The 21352-nt window shown below is 40.8% G+C and overlaps 1 protein-coding gene across 4 annotated transcripts in view; it reads right to left on the bottom strand.

Annotated features, from left to right (window-relative positions):
* Window positions 1-21352, bottom strand: part of LOC131239771 (lysine--tRNA ligase, chloroplastic/mitochondrial) — a 128017-nt gene that overhangs the window by 83363 nt on the left and 23302 nt on the right. For all 4 annotated transcript variants that reach the window (XR_009168376.1, XM_058237636.1, XM_058237635.1 and 1 more), the window contains exons 3-5: window positions 16900-17011; window positions 16426-16534; window positions 12005-12062 (exon numbers count right to left, since the gene is read on the bottom strand). Coding sequence is in view for 3 of the 4 variants with exons in the window: in XM_058237636.1 (XP_058093619.1) it covers window positions 12005-12062; window positions 16426-16534; window positions 16900-17011 (279 nt within the window). In the remaining variant the exon portion in view is untranslated. The remainder of the gene's footprint in view (window positions 1-12004; window positions 12063-16425; window positions 16535-16899; window positions 17012-21352) is intronic.

Genomic DNA, 21352 nt, shown 5'->3' with positions numbered 1-21352 from the left:
ATCACATCGCAACATGTCTTTATAAGATCCAAACTGGATAGGGATAAGACACTGCTGGGACACAAGAATCGAAGATGCGTCAACCCAAGCAATGCGATATGGTTGGGGATGGGAAACGGGTGTTAAACCTAGTCGTGCCACTGTGCTTGCTGAGACCACATTGATGCAACTGCCGCTATCTATGATCACTTTACAGCTCATCCCCACACTTGACATTAAAGCTGGGCACGAACCGACTCGACTCGCCTAACTTGACTCGATCCGACTTGTTCGGACTTGACTTGACCCAAACCAAATGGGTGAGTCGGTCCGAACCAAGTAGGCTTCCCCCAATCTGAACTCCAATCGAGTCGAGTTCGAGTTACCCAGTATCTCGACCCGAAACTCAATCCGTCAGACTCAACCCGATCCGAAACCCGACTCGACTCGGGTTGTCGGGTAGGGTGTATATATATATAATTCCTAATCCTCTCTACCCTACCCACCACACGCCCCAGTCTGAAAAAAGTCCCTACCCCTTCCCATTCGACACCAATCAGCCAACTATCCCGTCCCGTCCGGCAGGCGGCAGCAACCTCTGGCCTTCCTCCTCCTCCTCCTCTCTCTCTCTCTCTCTCTCTCTCTCTCTCTCTCTCTCTCTCTCTCCGCACCAACAACGAGGTACCCTCTATGGCTCTGTCTAATATATATATTTCTTTAAGTTTTTTTTTATTTTAAGAGGATAGACCTCACACTGGAAATGGTGGAGATGGAAGCGGGTTGCGTCAGTCTGTTTAATACTCCTGCGATGGGTGATGGTTGATAGTCAGGCACTGAACTTTGTAGACGTGGCCTGAACTAATTTCAATATAACCATCCAAAATTGCAGGCCCACAATGGATAGATCAAGGATTCATTGAACAATCCTAATCTCTTGTTGAGGATTCATTGATTTATGTATTTTATCCCCTCCGTCCATCCATTTTATTCCCAAAATTGAAGCATATCCAATGCAGTTGTACCTGAAAATGAAATGGAAAAATGGATGGACGGTGTGGATAAAACCCATATATCATGTGTCTCCTTAGAGCCTTATCCATGTCCCTTTCCATCTCCTCTTTCCTACTCTCTGGCCCACTTGAGTTCTGGATCATCTTTCTGTTTGGGTTCATGTCCTAAATCATGAAACCGATGTACCAACTGGATATAAGACAAACATCACGGTGGGACCCACAGAGCACAGCAGCTCTCTAATCCCGGGTCACAGGAAAATCGTGTCCTGTGGGTGGCGGGTTATAAAATGCTCCCTGGTTTAAGTAAACAAGTCAGGTGCAAGGTAGTGTTACTGGTGGGACCCATCTAATGACTGGTCCCAATCTCTTACACGTGCCAAAGCATCTATCCTTACACGGATGACAGTCATCATATAGCATATGAGGTTTTACTCGTCCCCAAGCCCGTTGACCCGATCTGAATCGATGCCAACTCGATCCAACTTAGTATCTCTGATCGAGTCAACTCGGATCAAGTCAGGCCTGTTGAACTCGGTACCAAGTCGGATCGAGTTCGGGTCAAGGATTTTCCAAAACCAGATCGAGTCGGGTTGGACCTAACTCGGTCCGGCTCAACTCGATGCCCACCTCTACTTGACATAAGTATGGAAGATAGCAGTTCTACGCCAATCGCTAGTCTCCTTGGCCTAGGCTAAGGCACATCTCACTACTGCAATTGGCATGGTCTCAATTTCCTTTGCATCTTCGTCACTAGCACCGGTCGCATCAGGTTGCTATACTTCTTCATAATTGCCTTGTTCATTTACCTCTTCTTCACATTCGCCAAGAATGAGGGCCCTGTTCCTCTTTCGAGGGACACTAATGTGCAAAATGACCAAACCCTTGGTAAATGAAGCACCGCAGTGGCTCACCACCCCTAGGGTCAGTACTTGTTATCCCTTTACCCTTAACATCTATAGGGTTGGATTGAGATCCAGTATGGAACTTAGATTGACTCCCAACGTTAGACTTGGCTCCCTGGGAAGTAGTCTTAACATTCGAATCACGAGAGTCGAATCGTCTCCCAAATTGCAGCTTAAGGCAATGCTCAAGATCTTGCATCACTTGGTACATTTGTTCCAGGGTGCCGACGTTACAAGAAAGGAGTTCTCGTTAAATGTCGAATCAGAGGCCCATTCTAAAATAGGAGAGTGTAATCATCAGGTCCTCAATATCACATCACATCATGTATTCCTTGAATTTAACGATGTATTCCGACACGAGCATTGTTCCATGACGAAAGGACCGCCACTGATCTAAAAGTTTTTACGGTATGAGAGGGTGAGATGCTTCTCCTTCAGAATTTCTTTCATCTCTACCCCATGCGCGACCGAGGCATCTCCAGACCTCTCAATCTTTCGCTCAATGTTGATCCAAAACAATTTAGCCTGGCCCACCAACTTTATCTTGGTAAACCTCACAAGACGAGCATCAGACATGTCATACCACTCAAAATAGTGGTCCATGTCCGCCATCCTATCAATGAATGCCTTGGGGTCCAGGCGACCATCAAAACTAGGGACATCAATTTTCACACTCTTCATGACATGCGCATCTGGAGTCATGGCGGTCATGACGCTCCTCACAATGTGGTTGCAAATGCGCACCACCAAGGCCAACACCTTGGCCACGTCCACGCCCACGCCCACGTCCTTTAACTTTTCCCCCAACTTGAGATTGGCCATCTTTCCTAGTATCGGGATTCGCTTAGAGAGAGACTTTTAGCTTATTGATGCGGGCGTTGGTCGTGGTCAATTGAGTAATGATGGTCCTATTATGAGCCTCAATGGCCGTAAGATGATTGCTGATAGAGTTAAAGAGCCTCGGTAATATGTTCTAGATTCATGGTGGGATGTAGACCAAATCCACGCCTATAACGAGTGGGCATAGAGTAGGGGTACCAAAATAACCTAGACCTAACACTCTTTAAGTTAGGGACAATGGAGTGCAATACTATAGGGTATGATGATACAAAATGCAAACTATATGTGAACAAAAGAAGCTAAAACCCTATGATGCAAAATTTCAGCCTAAATGCAACTCTAACTAAGAGGCGACAACAATAGCCTATGCTAAACCTGGCTCTGATACCAATTTTGATGGATGATGCATGCATGTGTCTAAATAATTAAGCGAGATCAATCAGTAACTTAATCTAAATAATCAAAATTCACAAACTGCGCTAAATCATCGAATATATCAAGAATCAAGCATGTAACTATGAGAGGTTTTTAGGACACATATATCAAACTACACAATGCATGACCATTAAAGACTAAAAGATGGGATCTTATGGATGAAGGAACATCCGAGTAGCATAGAAATTAGTTTAATTTTAAAAAGGGAAAGCCAATACTACCTAGGGTTTGCTCAGTTAGGGTTTAGGCCAACCTAGGGTTCATGGGATTTGGGGAAAAGTGAAATTAAGGGTTAGGTTGGTTAATTGGTAAAGGGATTTGAGGCTTCGGTCTTGATAAAAGGAAAATGTAAGATTTGGATGGTTGGAAGTTTGGAATTTAGGGCCAATTAGGGAAGTTTGGAATCTAGGGTTTAGGTGATTTGGAAAAACTTGGATACTTGGGGATCTAGGGTTTAGGTTAGGACTGAGGATTAAGGTATGGGATTCAAGGGGGTTTTGATGTGGAAGCAAGAAGAAATCAAAGGGACGAAAGGTGGGCCAGGCAGCCAACTATTGGGGTTCACACCTGTTGCCATACGGTCACACGTGTGGATTATTTTGGCTAAGGTTTGGGAGGGTTTCAACGGTTGGGTTTATATGGGAGGATGTAAAGAGGAAGAAATGAAGGGATTTTGGGAAAAGGGGAAGAAGAAGAGATGAAAACTTGAAAGAAATACCTCTTTGAAGGAGAAAAAGGAAGCATAAGGAAGATAAGCGAAAGCCTCACACCTCCGTCAAACAGGAATGGCTTCTCACCAATCCTAATCTCCAAATCACATTAAGAAATTCGTTTTTACAAAAAGACGCTCTCAGGTCAAGAAAGATTTCTTTTTTTAAAAAACACTAATATCTAAAATATGTCCTTTAATCAATAAAACAAAATAAAACCGCAAAATAAACTAAATCGTAGTAAAGTAATAAATAAAAACTAAGACACCTAAGTCCTAAGCTGTCGATGTTTGAGGCAAGCCACGACCAAAAGTGGGTAAACAACCCAATACGAGTGATCCAACGGTCCCATCGACGCATGCACTCGATCCAACGGTCCAGAACTCCGCAATACGCAGCCCACATGCATCTTCCCAGTGTGGGGTCTTCAAAGATGCGGAAACCATGCATGTGAGGTTTTCTACGACGGCTAGAGATGCGATCTGGACCTGCAGGCCTCATGTAACATTCATCCAACCACAAAGAAGGCCGCGTCGCTATCCTCCTCACACTCTGAACGGTCGGATGTCCTCATCAACATTGAAAAATAAAATTTTCTTCTTTGTTGCTTTGAGCAAAGAAAAATCCTCCTGTGATTGGAGTGATTCCAACTATCTTCTCTCTTTTTTCTTCTCTTCAAGGTATTCGTTTCTCTTCTCTTCTTCCCTCTCTCTATTTTCTTTTGTTTCCTCCCAAATCCCATCCCCACCATCCCTAAAACCCTCTACACCTAAACCCTACCCAACCGTACAATTGTACGGACCCCCTCCCCCCAAAATTAGATCCCCAGTTTATGCCCACTTGTACTAGGCGTGGTTTTGGTCTACATCCCAGAATGAGTTTGGAACAACTTACCGAGGCTATCAATGCCATGAGTAACCATGTTGCGGCCCTTGAGACCCAAGGTAGGACCCCCAACAACTAATTGGTCATGACTAACACTCGCATAACCCAGTTGGAAGTTTCCCTCCAGGCAAACCCAACAACGGGGAAGATGACCAATCTCAAGCGGGAGGTGCAGTTGGAAGAAACCAAGTTGGTGGACATGAAAGAGGTTGTGGCTGAAGTGTTGGCCGGGTGGGGTGCGTACCCAACCACCCCTTGGAGAGTATTAAGACCACCATGATCCTAATAAGCAATTGATGAAGAGTGTGAAGATTGAGGCCCCAAGCTGTAATGGTCGCTTGGACCCCAAGGCCTTCCTCGATTGGCTTTCGGACATGTATCATTATTTCGAGTGGTACAATATGTCTGATCACCATGGGTGAGGTTCGCCAAGATGAAGTTGATGGGTCAAGCCAAGTTGTTTTGAACAAATGTCCAGCAGAAGGTTAAGAGGTCTGGAGATGACCAGGTCCCACTGTGGGCTGAGATAAAAGAGATCTTGAAAGAAAAGTACATTCCACTCTCTTACCATCAAAAGCTTTTGGATCACTGGCAATCCCACCAGCAAAGATCAATGTCCGTGGCTGATTACATCACCAAGTTTGATGAATATATGATGCGTTGTAACATCGAGGACCCATTAGTGACCCTTTCTCGTATCAGAATGGGCCTCCGATCCGAGTTCAGAGTGAGCTCATTCCTCTCGACAGCAGCACCCTAGAGCATGCCTATCAAGTGGTGCAAGAACTTGAGCGGTATCTAAAACCACAATTCGTGAAGCGATTCGACTCGTGAATCCAATGTTAAGACCACTCCCCAGGCAGCGACGCCTAGTTTTGGTAGTCAATCCAGAGCTCCTATTGATACTCAATCCAACAATAGGGATGTGAAGGATAAAGGTCTAGCCATTACCAGCTTAAGGGGAGGTGAGCAAACGCGGTGTCACAACTACCAAGGAGATGGTCATTTTGCATACCAGTGCCCTACAAAAGAGCAAAATAAGATCCTCGTAATTGCCAAGTTTGATGAGGATGAGAATAATCAGGGCGATTGCGAGGAAGAAGATTATCAGCCCGAAATTTGTGCTAGTAATGAAAAAGATGGAGTTGGGATCGTGCCACTTGCAGTTGTCAGATGCACCTTAGCCCAAGCCAAAGAGAGTGATGATTGGCGCAGGAATTCAATTTTTCACATTTACATCATGTGTGGTGACAAAAATTGCAAGGGGATAATTGATAGTGGTAGTTGCACCAACGTGGTCTCCGCTAGCACTATATCTTGTTTGGGTCTTAAACATGTTCCTCACCCTCAGCCCTATCAAGTTCCATGGGTTGATGCGTCATCGATACCAGTTTCTCAGCGGTGTCTTATTCCCATTCAGTTTGCTTCCTACAAAGACATATTGTGGTGTGATGTTTTGCCTATGGATGTAGGCCACATCATCTTGGGCCGACCTTGGCAGTATGATCGTGATGTGACACTATTCAACCATTCGAATACATGTTCATTTATGTATGAAGGTAAGAGAATAAAGTTAAATCCTCTTCTGCCCAAAAGCACCTCGGAGAATGAGGACGTCAAGAGGGGTGATCCAAAAGATGTGAGGAAGTCCCAACCTAAGTCTGTCCATATAATAAACACTAAAGAGTCTAAAAGGAAGACTAAGGCTGATTCGATGGTGTATGTCGTCATGGCAAGAGAGGTCAGACCCAAGGTTAGCGTATTGCCACCTGAAGTGATTCTGCTGTTGAAGGAGTTTAACATTTTTTCCCTACGAACCTACCGGATGAACTTCCACCGATGCGAAACATTCAGCATGCCATATATCTTATCCCTGGGTCGACTCTACCAAACATTCCTCACTACCGAATGAATCCTGCAAAGCATGCAGAGAGCCTCTTAGAAAGGAGTTCATTTAGGAGATTGTCCACATGCCATGCAAGCCCTCATCACACCTAAGAAAGATGGCACTTGGCGCATGTGCGTGGACAATCGGGCCATCAACAAGATCACGGTCAAGTATTGGTTTCCTATATCACGTCTTGACGACATGTTGGATATGATGGCAAGTGCCACGATCTTTTCCAAGATTGACCACAAAAGTGAGCATCATCATATACGCATTCGCCCAAGAGATGAATGGGAGACATCCTTCAAGACGAAGGATGGGTTATATGAGTGGCTAATCATGCCTTTTGGCTTGACCAACGCTCTGAGTAGATTCATAAGAGTAATGACCCAGGTGTTGAGGCCCTCAATGGGTGAGTTCCTGGCGGTATATTTTGACGACATCTTCATTTGTAGTACCTCCAAGAAACAGCACCTCCATCATTTGAGGCAAGTTTGCGGGATCCTTAGAACGAGGAAGTTATATGCCAGCCTGAAGAAGACTTCTTTCATGTCTGATAAAGTATTCTTTGGCTTCATTGTTCCATCTGAGGGCATGTCTGCGGATCCAAAGAAAGTCAATGCTATAGTAAGTTGACCTGAACTGCAAAACATTCATGAGGTGCGTAGCTACCACGGTTTAGCCACTTTTCATAAGCGGTTCATTCGATGCTTTAATTCCATTATGGCTCCCATCATGGATTGCATTGAGAATGGAGAGTTCAAATGGACTAATGCGGCCTCCAAAGCGTTCAAAGAGACTAAGGCTTTTGACATGCGCCTTCCTAAGTTTTCTAAAGTCTTCAAAGTTGCATGTGATGCATCCGGAGTAGGTATAGGTGGAATGCTTAGCCAAGAAGGGCACCTTGATGCCTATTTCAGTGAGAAGTTGAATGAGGCAAAGCAACAATACTCTACCTATGATAAGGAATTCAACATGATAGTCCAATCCTTACGACATTGACGACATTACCTACTACCACGAGAGTTCGTTTTTTTTTCGACCATGGGGCTTTGCGATACCTCAGCTCCCAAAAGAAATTAAACCTAAAGCATGCCAAGTGGGTTGAATTTTTCCAAGAGTACACTTTTGTTCTGAAACACGAGGTCTAGGTCAAGAACAAACCTGACAACAACCTTAGTCGTCGAGTGGCGTTACTCCCATCCATGAGCCTGGAAGTCACTAGGTTAGAACAATTGAAATGAGACTATTCTGCGTGCCCAAATTTTGGAAAAGTGTACACATCACTTTTGGACGACCAATCAAGGAGTGATAGTGGGTTTGTCCTAGTCAATGAGTTTTTATTAGAAGGCGACAGACTCTGCATTCCATGCACCTCCCTTTAGGATTTTCTAATTTAAGAGCTTCATGACGGAGTAGCCGGTCATTTCGGTAGAGACAAGACTATTGCCCTTGTCGAGGATAGGTTTTATTGGCCCTGCCGCAAGTGAGACGTGACCAAAATCATCGGGCAATGTAAGACTTGTCAGTTGACAATGCACAAAAAGGCAAAACACCATATTATATATGCCTTTGCCAGTGTCACACACTCCATGGCAAGATATTAGTATGGATTTCATGCATGGGCTACCCAAGACAATTAGAAAGCAGGATTCCATCTTTGTGGTGGTGGACCATTTTTCAGAAATGGCCCATTTTCTCCCATGTTCCAAAACATTTGATGCCTTCAACATTACCAAGCTTTTCTTTGGAGAGGTGGTTTGCTTGCATTGTTTGCCAAAGACCATTGTGTATGATAGAGATGTGAGATTCATGAATTATTTTTGGAAAACAGTTTGGCACATGACGGGTACAAGACTTCAATTCTCGTCGGCTTACCATCCTCAAAACTGACGGTCAAACAAAATGGATCAATCAAAGCTTGGTAACCCGTTACGATGTCCTGTGGGTGACCATGTTAAGACTCGGGATTCAGTTTTACCAGTCGCAGAGTTTGCATATAATAGTTCGGTCAATAGGTCGATAGGCATGAGTCCTTTTGAGGTAGTGCATGGTTACAAGCCTTAGAAGCCTATAGATCCCATTCCCATGTCAGTTTCCAATAAACCTTCAGAGTCCGCAGATGCATTTGCACAACATATTAATGACTTGCATGTTGAAATTAAGAAATGGATTAATGTGAGCAATGAAAAGTACAAAATATTTTCCGACTCTCATCACACGTTTAAAGAATTTAAGATAGGAGATTATGTGACTGTTTGAATAAGGTAAGAACAGTTTCCGCAAGGGGCCCTGAAGAAATTACAAGCCCATAGTGCGAGACCTTATAGAATATTGAAAAGATTAGGTTCCAATGTGTATGTTGTAGATCTACCACCTAACATAGGAATTAGTTTTATATTCAATGTAGAAGATCTTGTGTCTTTTAAGGGTCCAGTAACTCCACCCACTAACCTTTCTTTCAACCCTCACATTGGCCCAGATGGTGGTACTTCCGTCCTGCCCCATGACCCGTGGCTCTTGCCAGACCAATCTTCCCAACATTTACCTCATTTACCATCCATACCTTCCAAAAGAAAAGAGATGGAAGGTATTTTGGATGAACAAGTGGTTTCTACCGGATATGGAGGTTTCCAGAAATATCTCGTCAAGTGGAAGAACATGCCACAGTCAGACAGTACATGGATTACAAAGACCAAGCTTCAGAAACTAGACTTGGATCTCGTAGAACGTTGTCGTAGTTTTATTTCACCAGAGGTGAACTCTTCTCAGCAGAGGAGTGTTGATGAGGACATCCGAACACCTTTTAGAGTTTATTCGAGGAGGAGTTGCCCCAGTTTCCTTATGGCTAGGTGATCATTACATGGAGCCTAGTGGGCCCAATTCACATTCTTAGCCCCGTTGAAGACCCCACATGCATGATCGTGCATCTTTGAAGACCCTACACTAGGAAAATGCGTGTGGGTTGCTTAGTTGGGAGTGTTGGACGGTTGGATTTCGCACGTGGACCATTGGATCATGACCGTGGATCATCTTCGTCAGGGACCCATTGGACATGATGAAGCCATTTGTACACCATAGTTTAGTTATTTTCCTTATTTATTTTGGGTATTTTGGTTTATTTTATAATTTAGTTGAAATAAGGGTGTTTTAGACATTTTATATGCAGTAAGGTTATTTTTGTAAAAACACCCCAAAAAGACTATTAAAAAGTTGGGCGTGTGAAGCCCTAGTAAGACATTGAAAAATAAAATTTTCTTCTTGTTGCTTTGAGCAAAGAAAAAGCCTCCTGTGAGCCATTGAGTGCTTATTAGTATCTTCTCTCTTTTTTCTTCTCTTCAAGGTATTCGTTTCTCCTCTTCTTCCCTCCCTTTATTTTCTTTCTTTTTCTTTTGTTTCCTCCCAAATCTCATCCCCACCATCCCCAAAGCCCTCTAGACATAAACTCTACCCAACCGTACAACCACACGGACCACCCTACCCCCCACCCCGATCCGTACGACCGTACGGTCATCTGTGCAGCCAGTCCCATTCCCCCTTTCTTTCCCTGTTTTTTGTCATTGATCATTCTCCTTTAAAACCCCATAACCCTAAACCTAAAACCTAAAAACCCTAACCCTAGAACATAGAATTCCAAACCCTAATCTCCAAAATTTTGTAAACCTTAAATCTCAAAACCCTAATTCTTTCTAACCCTAACAAAGCGCAAGTGAATCCTCAGATGTAGATCGAATCCTATGCTAGATGGAAGTTTTACCTTCCATTGGGTCATTTCCAACCGATAATCTAAAGATCAATCTATGGGATTGTATGCAGCCTTGAATTTGAGCATAGTTGACTACTTGATTTCTTTAGATTTGTGATAGATTGGCAATATTTTATATTTTGATTTACTCTAATAATCCCTTTTATTAATTCATTCGCATCATTATAGTTTAGGCTATCCATCCTGCATCACCTTTATAACTTCTGACTCCATAGAATTCAGAAGTCTGGACATGATGACCAGGTTATTTGATTTACAATCTCCATAAGAAGGATCTAACATAGCAGGTTCCGGTATAGTGTCATCTATATAACCTAATTTCTGTTTTCTTCTAATAAACATCTCAACTGCTTTCGACCATTTAAGATAATTACTGGACTTCAGTTTATGGGTTGTAATCTGCAACCTAGGATTTTCAAAATGAACAATAGATTTCTCCATCTTAGAATTGACTGAATCAACTGTCACAGACCTTGACAAAGAGGCCATATTGAATCCACACAATATGAATCAAAACAAAGTTCAAAATATAATTCAAATCCCAATTCACGAAAAACCAAGAAGAGAGAGGGAAGATCTCACGGCTGGACCTACAAATCTGAAAGATAAGGATTTCTGTGCATAGATTTCAATAAATCTGGACAATAAAATTTGTCCAAACAACAATCAACATCCAAAACTTATCATTGCAAACAGATTTCAGAAATTCTGGAAGAAAAAAACTGCCCAAAAAGTCCAGCAAACACAAACTTCCAACAAAAAAGCGCAACTGCAAACAGCTTCTAACAAACAACTTTTTTAAAAAAAATCAGAATCTTGATTGAAGAAGATTGTCCAACAAAATCTTCTCTTGGATCTCCAAAGAAAAAAAGCCGCAAGTTTCAAGCCTCAAAGAAAACTTCAGTAGGAATTTGAACTCCACAAATCTCAAAAACCTTCAAAAATCTCCAACCGCGGATCTCCCCCTCTCGAATCAAATCAGATCAGTGGGTAAAAAACACCCACAACCCTCAAAACAAGATGAAATATATGTATAAAAGAAGAAGAAAGGAAAAACAAATACTCTTTGAAGGAGAAAGATCAAGAGAGGAAGGAACAAAGAAAGAAACCCTAGGAACAATCCCCAAACTTTGATACCATGTAAAGTAGAAAAGCTTTGAAAGAAAGGAAAGACCAATAGGGTTAGACGTCCAACCTGTGTGTTTATAGGACAAAATATGCAAAATATATAAAATATCCCCAAGTAAAAGGGCAAAATTGGAAACAAGAAAAAACCTAATATATAACATAAAATTAATAGGCTCAAAGGCCAAACCAGGGGCTCATTGCAGGCCCATATATAATATAACAGAGTGCAAAGGAAGGAAGTGTCTGTTTCGAAATGTTAGCAAGTATAAACAACTAGGAAGTAGAAGCAGGAGCATGAGTCTGAAGCATGAGGAGCGGCATTTGGTTCGAAGGATCATGAAATTAAGCTTGGGCCAAGTAAACTTTAACCAAACCAAGGCAGCTACTAGAGATTTTGATGGCTAAACAATTAAAAGCGAAGATGGTCATAATAAGAACAAAAACAATTACACAAGTACCTTGGCTCTTATCCGGAATACATCAGCTACCTCAGGATTCGCAATCATATCTATGTACCTGAAATCAAATAGAGAGTAAACATGAGGTTATCTAAAAAGGTTAAAAGAAAAAAAAGAAAAAGAAAAAGAAAGAAAGAAAGATAGCATGGAAATAAACCTAGAAAGCCACAGAAATTTTGCTCAAATCTAGCCAAAAAAACTAGAGAATGCTGATATCATCATCACCCAAGCCTTATAGTGATATCCAGAAATGAATCGGTGGGAGTTGGCTCAAGTACCAGCAGATATCCTTTTGCAACTAATTAGGAGGGCTATGCTCAACATATATGCTTTCAGTTTAATAGCATTGCAAATGCAAGACAATGTTAACCTATGATACCAGTATCCTTAAAAATGACTGGAGGACCAAACTATACTCAGATGAACAGATAACAGATCAACCTTCCCCCAAAACTTTTAATATAAATGTCCCAAGGTATCAAGTACTAGACCTAGTTATTTAAAAGTTTGAGTAAAAAAAGATATAACAGATAACTCCTGGGAAAACAAAGGGAGGCCCCAGGAAAACCAGGAACTTCCTGATTCACTGCCTCTCGTCGGCGACCAATAAAACTTCCTGATTCACTCCTTTACCTATCCGCCCAATAAGCCCAACTTTTGAGTAGATGACACCAATTGGATTGCAAGCCCGACTTCTGGAATTGCAAAGGAACATTTTATCATGATTATACTCAAAAGTTGCAAGTAAACAATCCTTGTCGTATTTGTATCCCAAAACCTAAGTATTTAGAGGATGCCTCAAACATGATCCTTGCCATATGCAAAACTCACTACTAGTCAGGAAATGCAAAAATCACGAGATGAGCATGTTGTTGTGTTAACAACTAGTTTCATAAGAGGAAAACAGGAAGGCCATAATATAGTTTGTGCGTTTTATAAATGGTTGGGCAGCTATGAGCAACCAATTTTAAATCCTCCGTACAACTCAAATCAGATAATACGTGGTCTAGGGATAAAATTCTAGTGTAGATCCAGTGTTCATGGTATCGGTATCATTACATGTATCACTGACCAGGGATCCAAAAACATATATCGACATTGACTGAATGAAACATTGGAATAAGGGCCCAGAGCATGTTTGTCATAAAAAATCAGTGCAATAGCAACCAAACTGAGTTTATATCATACAACTGCCGGTACCAAACAATAACAAAGACAGCCATCCATCCATACATACAAACACACATGCATGATCCATCCATCCATCCATCCATGCATACATACATGCCTAACCATCCATCCATCCATGCATACATACATGTCTAACCATACATCCATCCATGCATAGATACACACACATACATGATCTATCCATCCATCCATACGTTAATACATCTATCCATCCATACATGCATAGATACACTAATATATCCATCCATCTGTGCATACAAACATGCATCCATCCATCCGTGCATACATACATAATACACACATACATGATCCATCCATCCATCCAAGCATGCACGCAAACATGCATGCATACATAAATGTCTATCCATCCATCTATATATGCATACATACATTAGTACATCCATGCATACATACACTCATACATACATACATCCATGCACACATGCACACAAACATCCATCCATCTATGGATACATCGATACAAACACACCTAATCCATCCATCCATCTATCCAACCATCCATCCAGAATCCATACATACATACATATATACATACACATCTATCCATCCATGCATGCATACATGCATGACCCATCAATCCATCCATCTATGCGCACATACATAAATGCATTTCATGATACAAGCATGCATTCATAGGAAAAATAATTTTTGAAATGGAAAAATATTTTTTTTTAAATAAACGGTTTTTACTTTTAAATTTTTTTTAAATAAATAGAGTTCCATCAAGATATGTACCCAATCGATCATCAACATACAACCATTAAAAAAGAAAAATAAAACTAAACAGAAATCTAAAAATAATAAGTTGATATCATTTTTTACAAATTAAACAACTTTTTTAGTTTTAAAATTTTTAAATAATTATAAAAATCCAAAAATCGAAAGGTCTGCTTGAATCGATAGATCAGCCAACTCTCATCATCATACCAGAAATTGGACCCTCAGTTAATTGAGGCAAGAAAATAGGAAATTTTGGATTTCCCCAATTTCCCCCCAATTTGACTCTCAAATTTTTCGAATTTCCGTTCAAATCCATGTCAATACATGAGAATCATGCATAGACATGGATTTGTAATGAAATCCATGCAAAAAGATTTATTTTAAAAAAAAAAATCTTTTTTTTCTCTTACTTTAGGTGTTCCGGCCCATGGAGCAGTACAAAATGGAATTGACATATTGACAATATATCACCGATACCTGGAAAAGACACAATTTATGGGTGTTTCAGTATCGTGCGGCCAGCAATACTGATAATTTCTGCGGTAATATTGATATCATCACCAATATCTGGAACGCTGTGTAAATCTGACTGCTGGATCTTGGAAATCGATGGATTGGATGTGGATCTGACCAAGGATCCAAATAATTCCTTGAAGTCCATGAAGTCCATGCTGAAAGAAAGGACTGAACTCAGGTAAACGTTTGCAAATAACACCAGGGCCAAAGCAATGAAAGAGACAAGAATCAAATCAGAATCAAATGTTAAATGGAGCATTTGAGATGTCGAGTTCCTGCAACCTTGAGGTGAGCAGAAGGTGACTCTCAACCACATCAGGGGAAGAGTCAATCAGAACATATCACAGTGTTCCTAGTACCGCCAACATTATCAATAATATGAACTGGCATTATATGTATTCCAGGGTCAGTGATACAGATACATGGTGTAATATAATTATTAATTTTAAAAATAAAATAATAATAATAATAATAATAAACATACACTTTATCAGTCAGTATTATCGATAATATTGCCCAACATTTTTCGATATCATGAGATATTGCTGACAGCCAATTGAAATAAATACAGTGTATCATCGATACATGTGATAATAGCCCCGATATTATTGATAATATAGACTGCAGCAATGTTAATACCCGCAAAATTCCAATATATATATATATATATATGAAACGAAAAAAAAAAAAAAAAAGCATTCTTTAAAAAAAATTGGGATATCTCTTGCTAGGGATGTTGTAAATTAGTGTGTTATATGCTATGAATTATTGTATTATTTCTTAAAAATTAGTGCATTAAAATCATATTTATTAATTAATGTTTTTGTACAGCAGCTCATAGCTTGGACCCGCTATACAAAGGGAACCTATCAGGGATAGTTGTTTTTTGTGATATTTTGAGTCCTAAATGTGTAATCGTGTGTGTTTGAACATCTCCTGAAGTTTCACTGAGAATTTCCTCCTTTTTCCTGACACTTCCCAATGTTTCCCTCAGACATTGATTCATTCCCTGGTATCTACAATATTATTGGTGATATCGATACAGGCTTCTGTATCTAGGCCTCTGATACATGTAACGATAACAATATTTGAACAATGCATACAATGGAAGTTGGAGGATGCGCTTGTAATGTAGATATGAAAATGCATAGGAAGACTAATTGTCGATATCGTTACTAGATTGGAAGATCAACGAAGAGATCTCTTTCAGGACGCAAGTAGAATAAAGGAATTAAATGGTGACTGCATGCTTCGGCGTCCAAGGGAGATTTGGTTTTAATTATTTTACTTTAAATAGTCAATGGGGAAATTATTATGATTGGGCCTAGTCTAAGGATAGGGCATCAACCCTTATTTGGAGGAATAGTCCACCATTCTTTAAGGGGCTGTTTGGCTTCATGGAAAGGAAACCAGCAGGAATCCCATTTCTGCAGAAATGTTGTTTCTTCCATTTGGGAATGATTTTGTCCTTCAAAAATCACTTTCCATCTCTCTTTTCCATGAGAGTAAGCTTTACCCTGCCACACAGAACAACATTTCTACTAGGTTGAGAAAAGTCCATCCATTCGTTAAAACCTTAAAACACGATATCCCAAGTGAACTCGTGAACTTAGTGCACACACCTCTCACATGCAGCAGCATGGCACATGTTCACAAGATACAAGCCCCCTCATCAGATGGCCCTGACTAAATAGATTGCCCTGTCTCAAAAGCATGCCGATCTGGTCACCAGGTGGGCCACACACTTTTAAAAAAATAGATGAATGACAGACCAATGGTAATCCAAAGTCAACACGTATGCGGAACATGGCCTCATAATAGGCTTCCAGTCAGAGGCCCAAACAAACCAATTCCATTCCTGATGAAAAATTAGAAACCATTTGAGCATCTCATGGATACGAAATTTATGAATAACTGGATGGACTGTAATTCCCAAAAAAAAAAAAAGATCTGAGCAAGGAAAAGGAACTCACCGTTGACGATAACGCTTATCCACATCGGTTAGTCCATGATATTTATCAGGTAATGGAAGGAGGGCTTTTGTAAGGATTTCAAAGAACTTGACATAAACAGAAAGTTCCCCTGGGAAAAGATGATGCATGAAATGATTAATCCAGAAGGTCAATCCATGCTCATAGTTTAAGCAAAGAATCTCCAAAAGAAAGTAAGAAACATTTAACAAGTTCACATTAAAATATTTGCAAGTAAAATAGTATGCTTGGTTGTGCATACCCAATAATAAGACCAATGAAAAACAAACAGTAATACATAACATATAGTCACAGCCTGCACGCTCTTTGCAACAAGAAAAGGGAGGACCATTAGAAAGAAGTAGATGATGGCTGCAAAGTTGGTATTAAGCATAAGATATTCCACTGGAGTTGGAGGAATCAAAGTGTAATCAGATAAGTGGTTGAATTTAGAGAAGAGCCTATTCCAAGAATCACCTTTCTCCGTCCTCTTTATCGAGCCACTTGCACCTAGTATATCGCCAATATCAATGAGTGTCTTCAACTGCTCAAATTGATCTTGTTGAAGCCTCTCCTTTTCACAGTAGAGCTAGAAGAACCAGAAATACATAATTATATCCCATGCTCAAAAATCTACTTGAATGGAAAAATACATTTGAAAGGATTTTACTAATGCCACCATGTTGATGAACTATGTTATGTTCATGGTAACAATCAGTTCACATGAGAGCCCATCTAGACCGTTCAGTAGATAGGACACTCCTTGGATAAGGATATAGCCGCCACAAAGTCAAACCAAGCAAATGATCCTAACCTCCCAATCAGTTGCCTAATTATTTTTGGTTGTTATTAACAGCCCATAAAAAACTTCTAAAGATTTAACAACTAGGATTATCACACTGATGCTGTTTTTGGACAATGGCCTGTCCAAGAGGTATGACATAGGTTGAATGATCTGGCTCAACGAGCACATGCACACAGCATTCCTTTGGCAGTGTAACATCATTCATCAAAGGGTAGATGAATATTGAATCCGGAGCATCCAGTTGACAGACCACCTCTTGAATGGATCATAACCCAAAAAATACACAGGATCTGGATTATCCCAACTGTTGGATCAAAAACCCATGTTTTGGAGGGTCAACAAAGGCCCACGATAACTCCATTGGTCAAAAGTTTGCAGAACTCTATCCTTATCCCAAGAGCCAACTATATATTTTTCATCAATTAAGGATTTTATTAAAACGTAACACCCAAAGAGGAAACCGACCCCTGATAGAAAACCCTTCCGCTCCCCCATAAAATTGAACTTTCTATTACCAGAAACTCCTTAAGAACAAGATCCCAAGAAGAAAATCTGACCCTCCATCAATCATCTAATTTAGACAATCACTTTTGTGATGAAATGGTTTGTTATTGGACAGTCTAGATGGACGAATACATCATCCAAGTGAACAATAACATAGTTCACCAATGTGATGGATATCAATGTGTGTGTGCATGGATTGTGTATGGGTGTGTGTATGTGTGGAGGTGTGGATGTGTGCGTGTGTGTGTGTCTGTGTCTGTGTGCATGTGTGTATGTAGGTGGGTGCGTGCTTGCATGATTGCCTCTGTCTCTATAATGTGTGTGTGTGTGTGTGTGTGTGTGTGTGTGTGTGTGTCTATATGCTTGACAACTTAAGAAAGATTTTAACCATATTGGAGAAATTCAAATATGCAAAAAGTCAAGATTTCAAAGAAACAATACCAGCCAACTATTCAATTGTTAAGGCTGGATGAGCCTTGAGAGAACTTCTTAACCATCTTACACAAATTCAAATCCAAAAAGTCTGAAGTGAGAGGTAAAAACACAAGCCAAACAAATAGATCAGGAAACACAGAAACTAAGAGAGAGAAAAAAAAAAAAAACTGATTAAAGTGCATGAGAATGTGCAAACAGAAGCACAGTATGATGCAGGACAATTAGCCACTTACTCTAAAAGCTCGAACTGTTAGAGTATGACGAATTAATCCCTTTATCTCATAGCCCAGGCCCCACATCGCATGGGTTAGGACCTCTACCGAACCCCCTTCGTGGGCCCCAAATCACATGAGCTGCCCACCCCGAGCGTATCCCTGCATCCCACGAGCTACCCCACTCGAGCCCGATATGAAATGCACATTAATTACCCCTGGTGAGGAGTCTCGAACACAAGATCTCCCCCGTGAGCCCCAAATCACATGGGTCACCCACCTCGAGTGTGCCCCCGCATCTCACGGGCTACTCCACTCGAGCCCAGTATGAAAATGCCCCTGCATTAATAACTCAGAGAGCAGAAAAACACACTGGATTTTTTATTAAACTTCAATGAATCAAAAAAACTACAAGGGGTGCCTATTTATAGGGAAAACCCTATACCCCAAAACTCGCGCCATGTGCGCAACCTATTACTTGGCGATGAAGTAAACCAAAATAAAAACTAATCAAAGAAATCTAAAGCATTCATGATGTTCTAAATAACATAAATAATCAAAACCTAAAATATGAAATCAATCCGACTAGTGGGCCCCGATCATGAGATCTCATGATGGGCTTTACTTGATTATCGGGCCCACTCTAATGAACCAAAACTCCGTCTTCTAACTAGGAGGCCCTCCCTGGACGTCGTCATCTAGCCAGATCGACGGTGGGGCCCTCCCTCTCCTTCCGTACGTGCGTAGGGGCGGCGTGCGTGCACGTGTGCGCGTGATGTCCCCATCACTGTATCTGTTACTTGTTAATGTGGTTGTTTTGCTCTTGTGCATGGATACGTTTCTTCATCATCATGAATCTTTCTACCAGCAATTTGGAGTCAACTTTTAATTGGTAAATTGGCAAAAGTTTTACCATCGGCTGCCAACCAGACATCAACCTTCTTGTTTTAACCAGAGTTTGGTCCTGGCCATTATAGAGGCTCAAATTGAAATTATTCACATGCCAACAGGTCCAAGGTATTCCATATCGATAATGGTGGCCATAACGGTCACCACCATTACCGATACAGGGCATAATGACCGTTACGACCGCCGTAATGGTTGAAAATTTTCTTTTGCCCGAAAATTTTTGAAAAAATATCTAAACTCAAGAATAATGTAAATATTTCAAATATGTATTCAATTTTTGTTTTAAATATATTTATGTTAGTGTAACGGTCCACTCTTTGGTGAGAGTGTTGTATCGGACTATCTAGTGAATTGTTTAACATGATTATGTCTCTAATTTTTACACGTCAAAATCAAGCATTAGAACTAGAATTCAGAAAAAGGCATAAATACTGCTTTTTCAATTTTTTGAAAAAAAAAAAAACCCTTAAAGACTCTATTCACTCAAATCACTTCAATCCACAGTTTTAATCTTAAAAGCTATAGTAAGAGTGGTCCAAATATATTGTAAAATGATATAGGAGAGTTTTTGGAATGAGAAAAGTGAAAAAGATGAGAAAAATGAATTTAAATAGGAAAAAAAATAGTGATCATTTTTCAACCATTACGGGAGTAACGGTCATTATGCCCTGTAACGGGCTTTACTGCCACCGTAACGGCTAATACAGTCTCAAAAAACTAACTACCCCTTTTCACCCCCGTATCGTGTAACGGTTATGGCCATTACCTATACGTATCAGCCTTTATGGGCGTATCATAACGGATACGAAACAGCTTGAACAGGTCCCACCTAATACTAAATCCTAGCCCATCTAACACGCTCATCCTGAAGGGCAAGAAAGCGAAGGAGGTTCATGAACGGTAGCTACTGCCAGAAATACCAATGAGCACAACACGTCCCTTTGTCTATCATGTGATAGCCTTTTTTTTCTTTTTTTCTTTTTTGAGAGAGAGAGAGAGAGAGAGAGAGAGAGAGAGAGAGAATAGCAACTTCATTAGAAAGCACACAAAAAGCAAAAGAAGAATACAGCCCAAACAAAAACAGGAGGACCAGCCGAAGCAGCCTTTACATAGACAGCCCAACCCATAACAAGACCTTTGCTTTTATAATAACCTCAACTATACCCTCACACCCATTCCTAGCACCCCATACAACCCAAAACACAATCATAATCACCAATCTCCAAATAGCTTTCCTGGATTTGCCAACTCCTCCCCCGTACCAAGCGCATAGCAGGCCCTCCACAGGTTTTGGCATCACCCATTCATGCAATAGCCATATAATTCACATATCGTTAATGTTAGAGAAGAATTTCTTTCTTTCTTAGGTTTGATCATGTTAGCCCTTGTTCCAAGTTGGGCCTCATTAGGATGCTCTAGCTTGAGGGGGGATGTTGAATGGTTGATAGTTAAATAAAGCCCATAGGGCCCATTCACAAGTCCATGTAATAAGGCCTATACGAAAAGAGGCAAGGTATTCCGTAACAGTACAGTAGTTGTAACGGCCACCGTCGTTACCTTTACGGCCTCCTTTTTTAGTGAATATATATTGATATAAACAGAAAAACCTACATCTACCCCATAACGGACTGTTACAGCCGTTACTGGGACCATAAAGGCAGTTATGGGTCATTTTTTCGATAACAGTCGTTACGCCCGTTAATAGGTCATTTTTTTCCATAACGGTCAATGCGGCCATTACAACCCCGTAATGTGTAACGGTTGCCACCTTTACGAGATGGCCCCATAATGGCCGTTATGGCAAACCATGAGTAGAGGGTTGGGGTTTCAATACACCCTAAGCATCTCTCTCTCTCTCTCTCTCTCTCTCTCTCTCTCTCTCTCTCTCTCTCTCTCTCTCATCAGGTGCATAGCTTCCACAGCTTAGCCACCTTTTATAGACAATTCATTAGAGGGTTTAGTTCCATCATGGTTCTCATTATCGATTGCATTAAAAAATAGGAGTTCCAATGGACTGAAGCAGCCTCTAAGGCGTTCAAGGAGATTAAGGTCGAGATGAATGAAG

The sequence above is a fragment of the Magnolia sinica genome, chromosome 3, assembly GCF_029962835.1.
Source record: "Magnolia sinica isolate HGM2019 chromosome 3, MsV1, whole genome shotgun sequence".
Taxonomy (NCBI): domain Eukaryota; kingdom Viridiplantae; phylum Streptophyta; class Magnoliopsida; order Magnoliales; family Magnoliaceae; genus Magnolia; species Magnolia sinica.
Note: the sequence above shows the minus strand (reverse complement) of the source record. Positions and strands in the feature narration are given on the sequence as shown.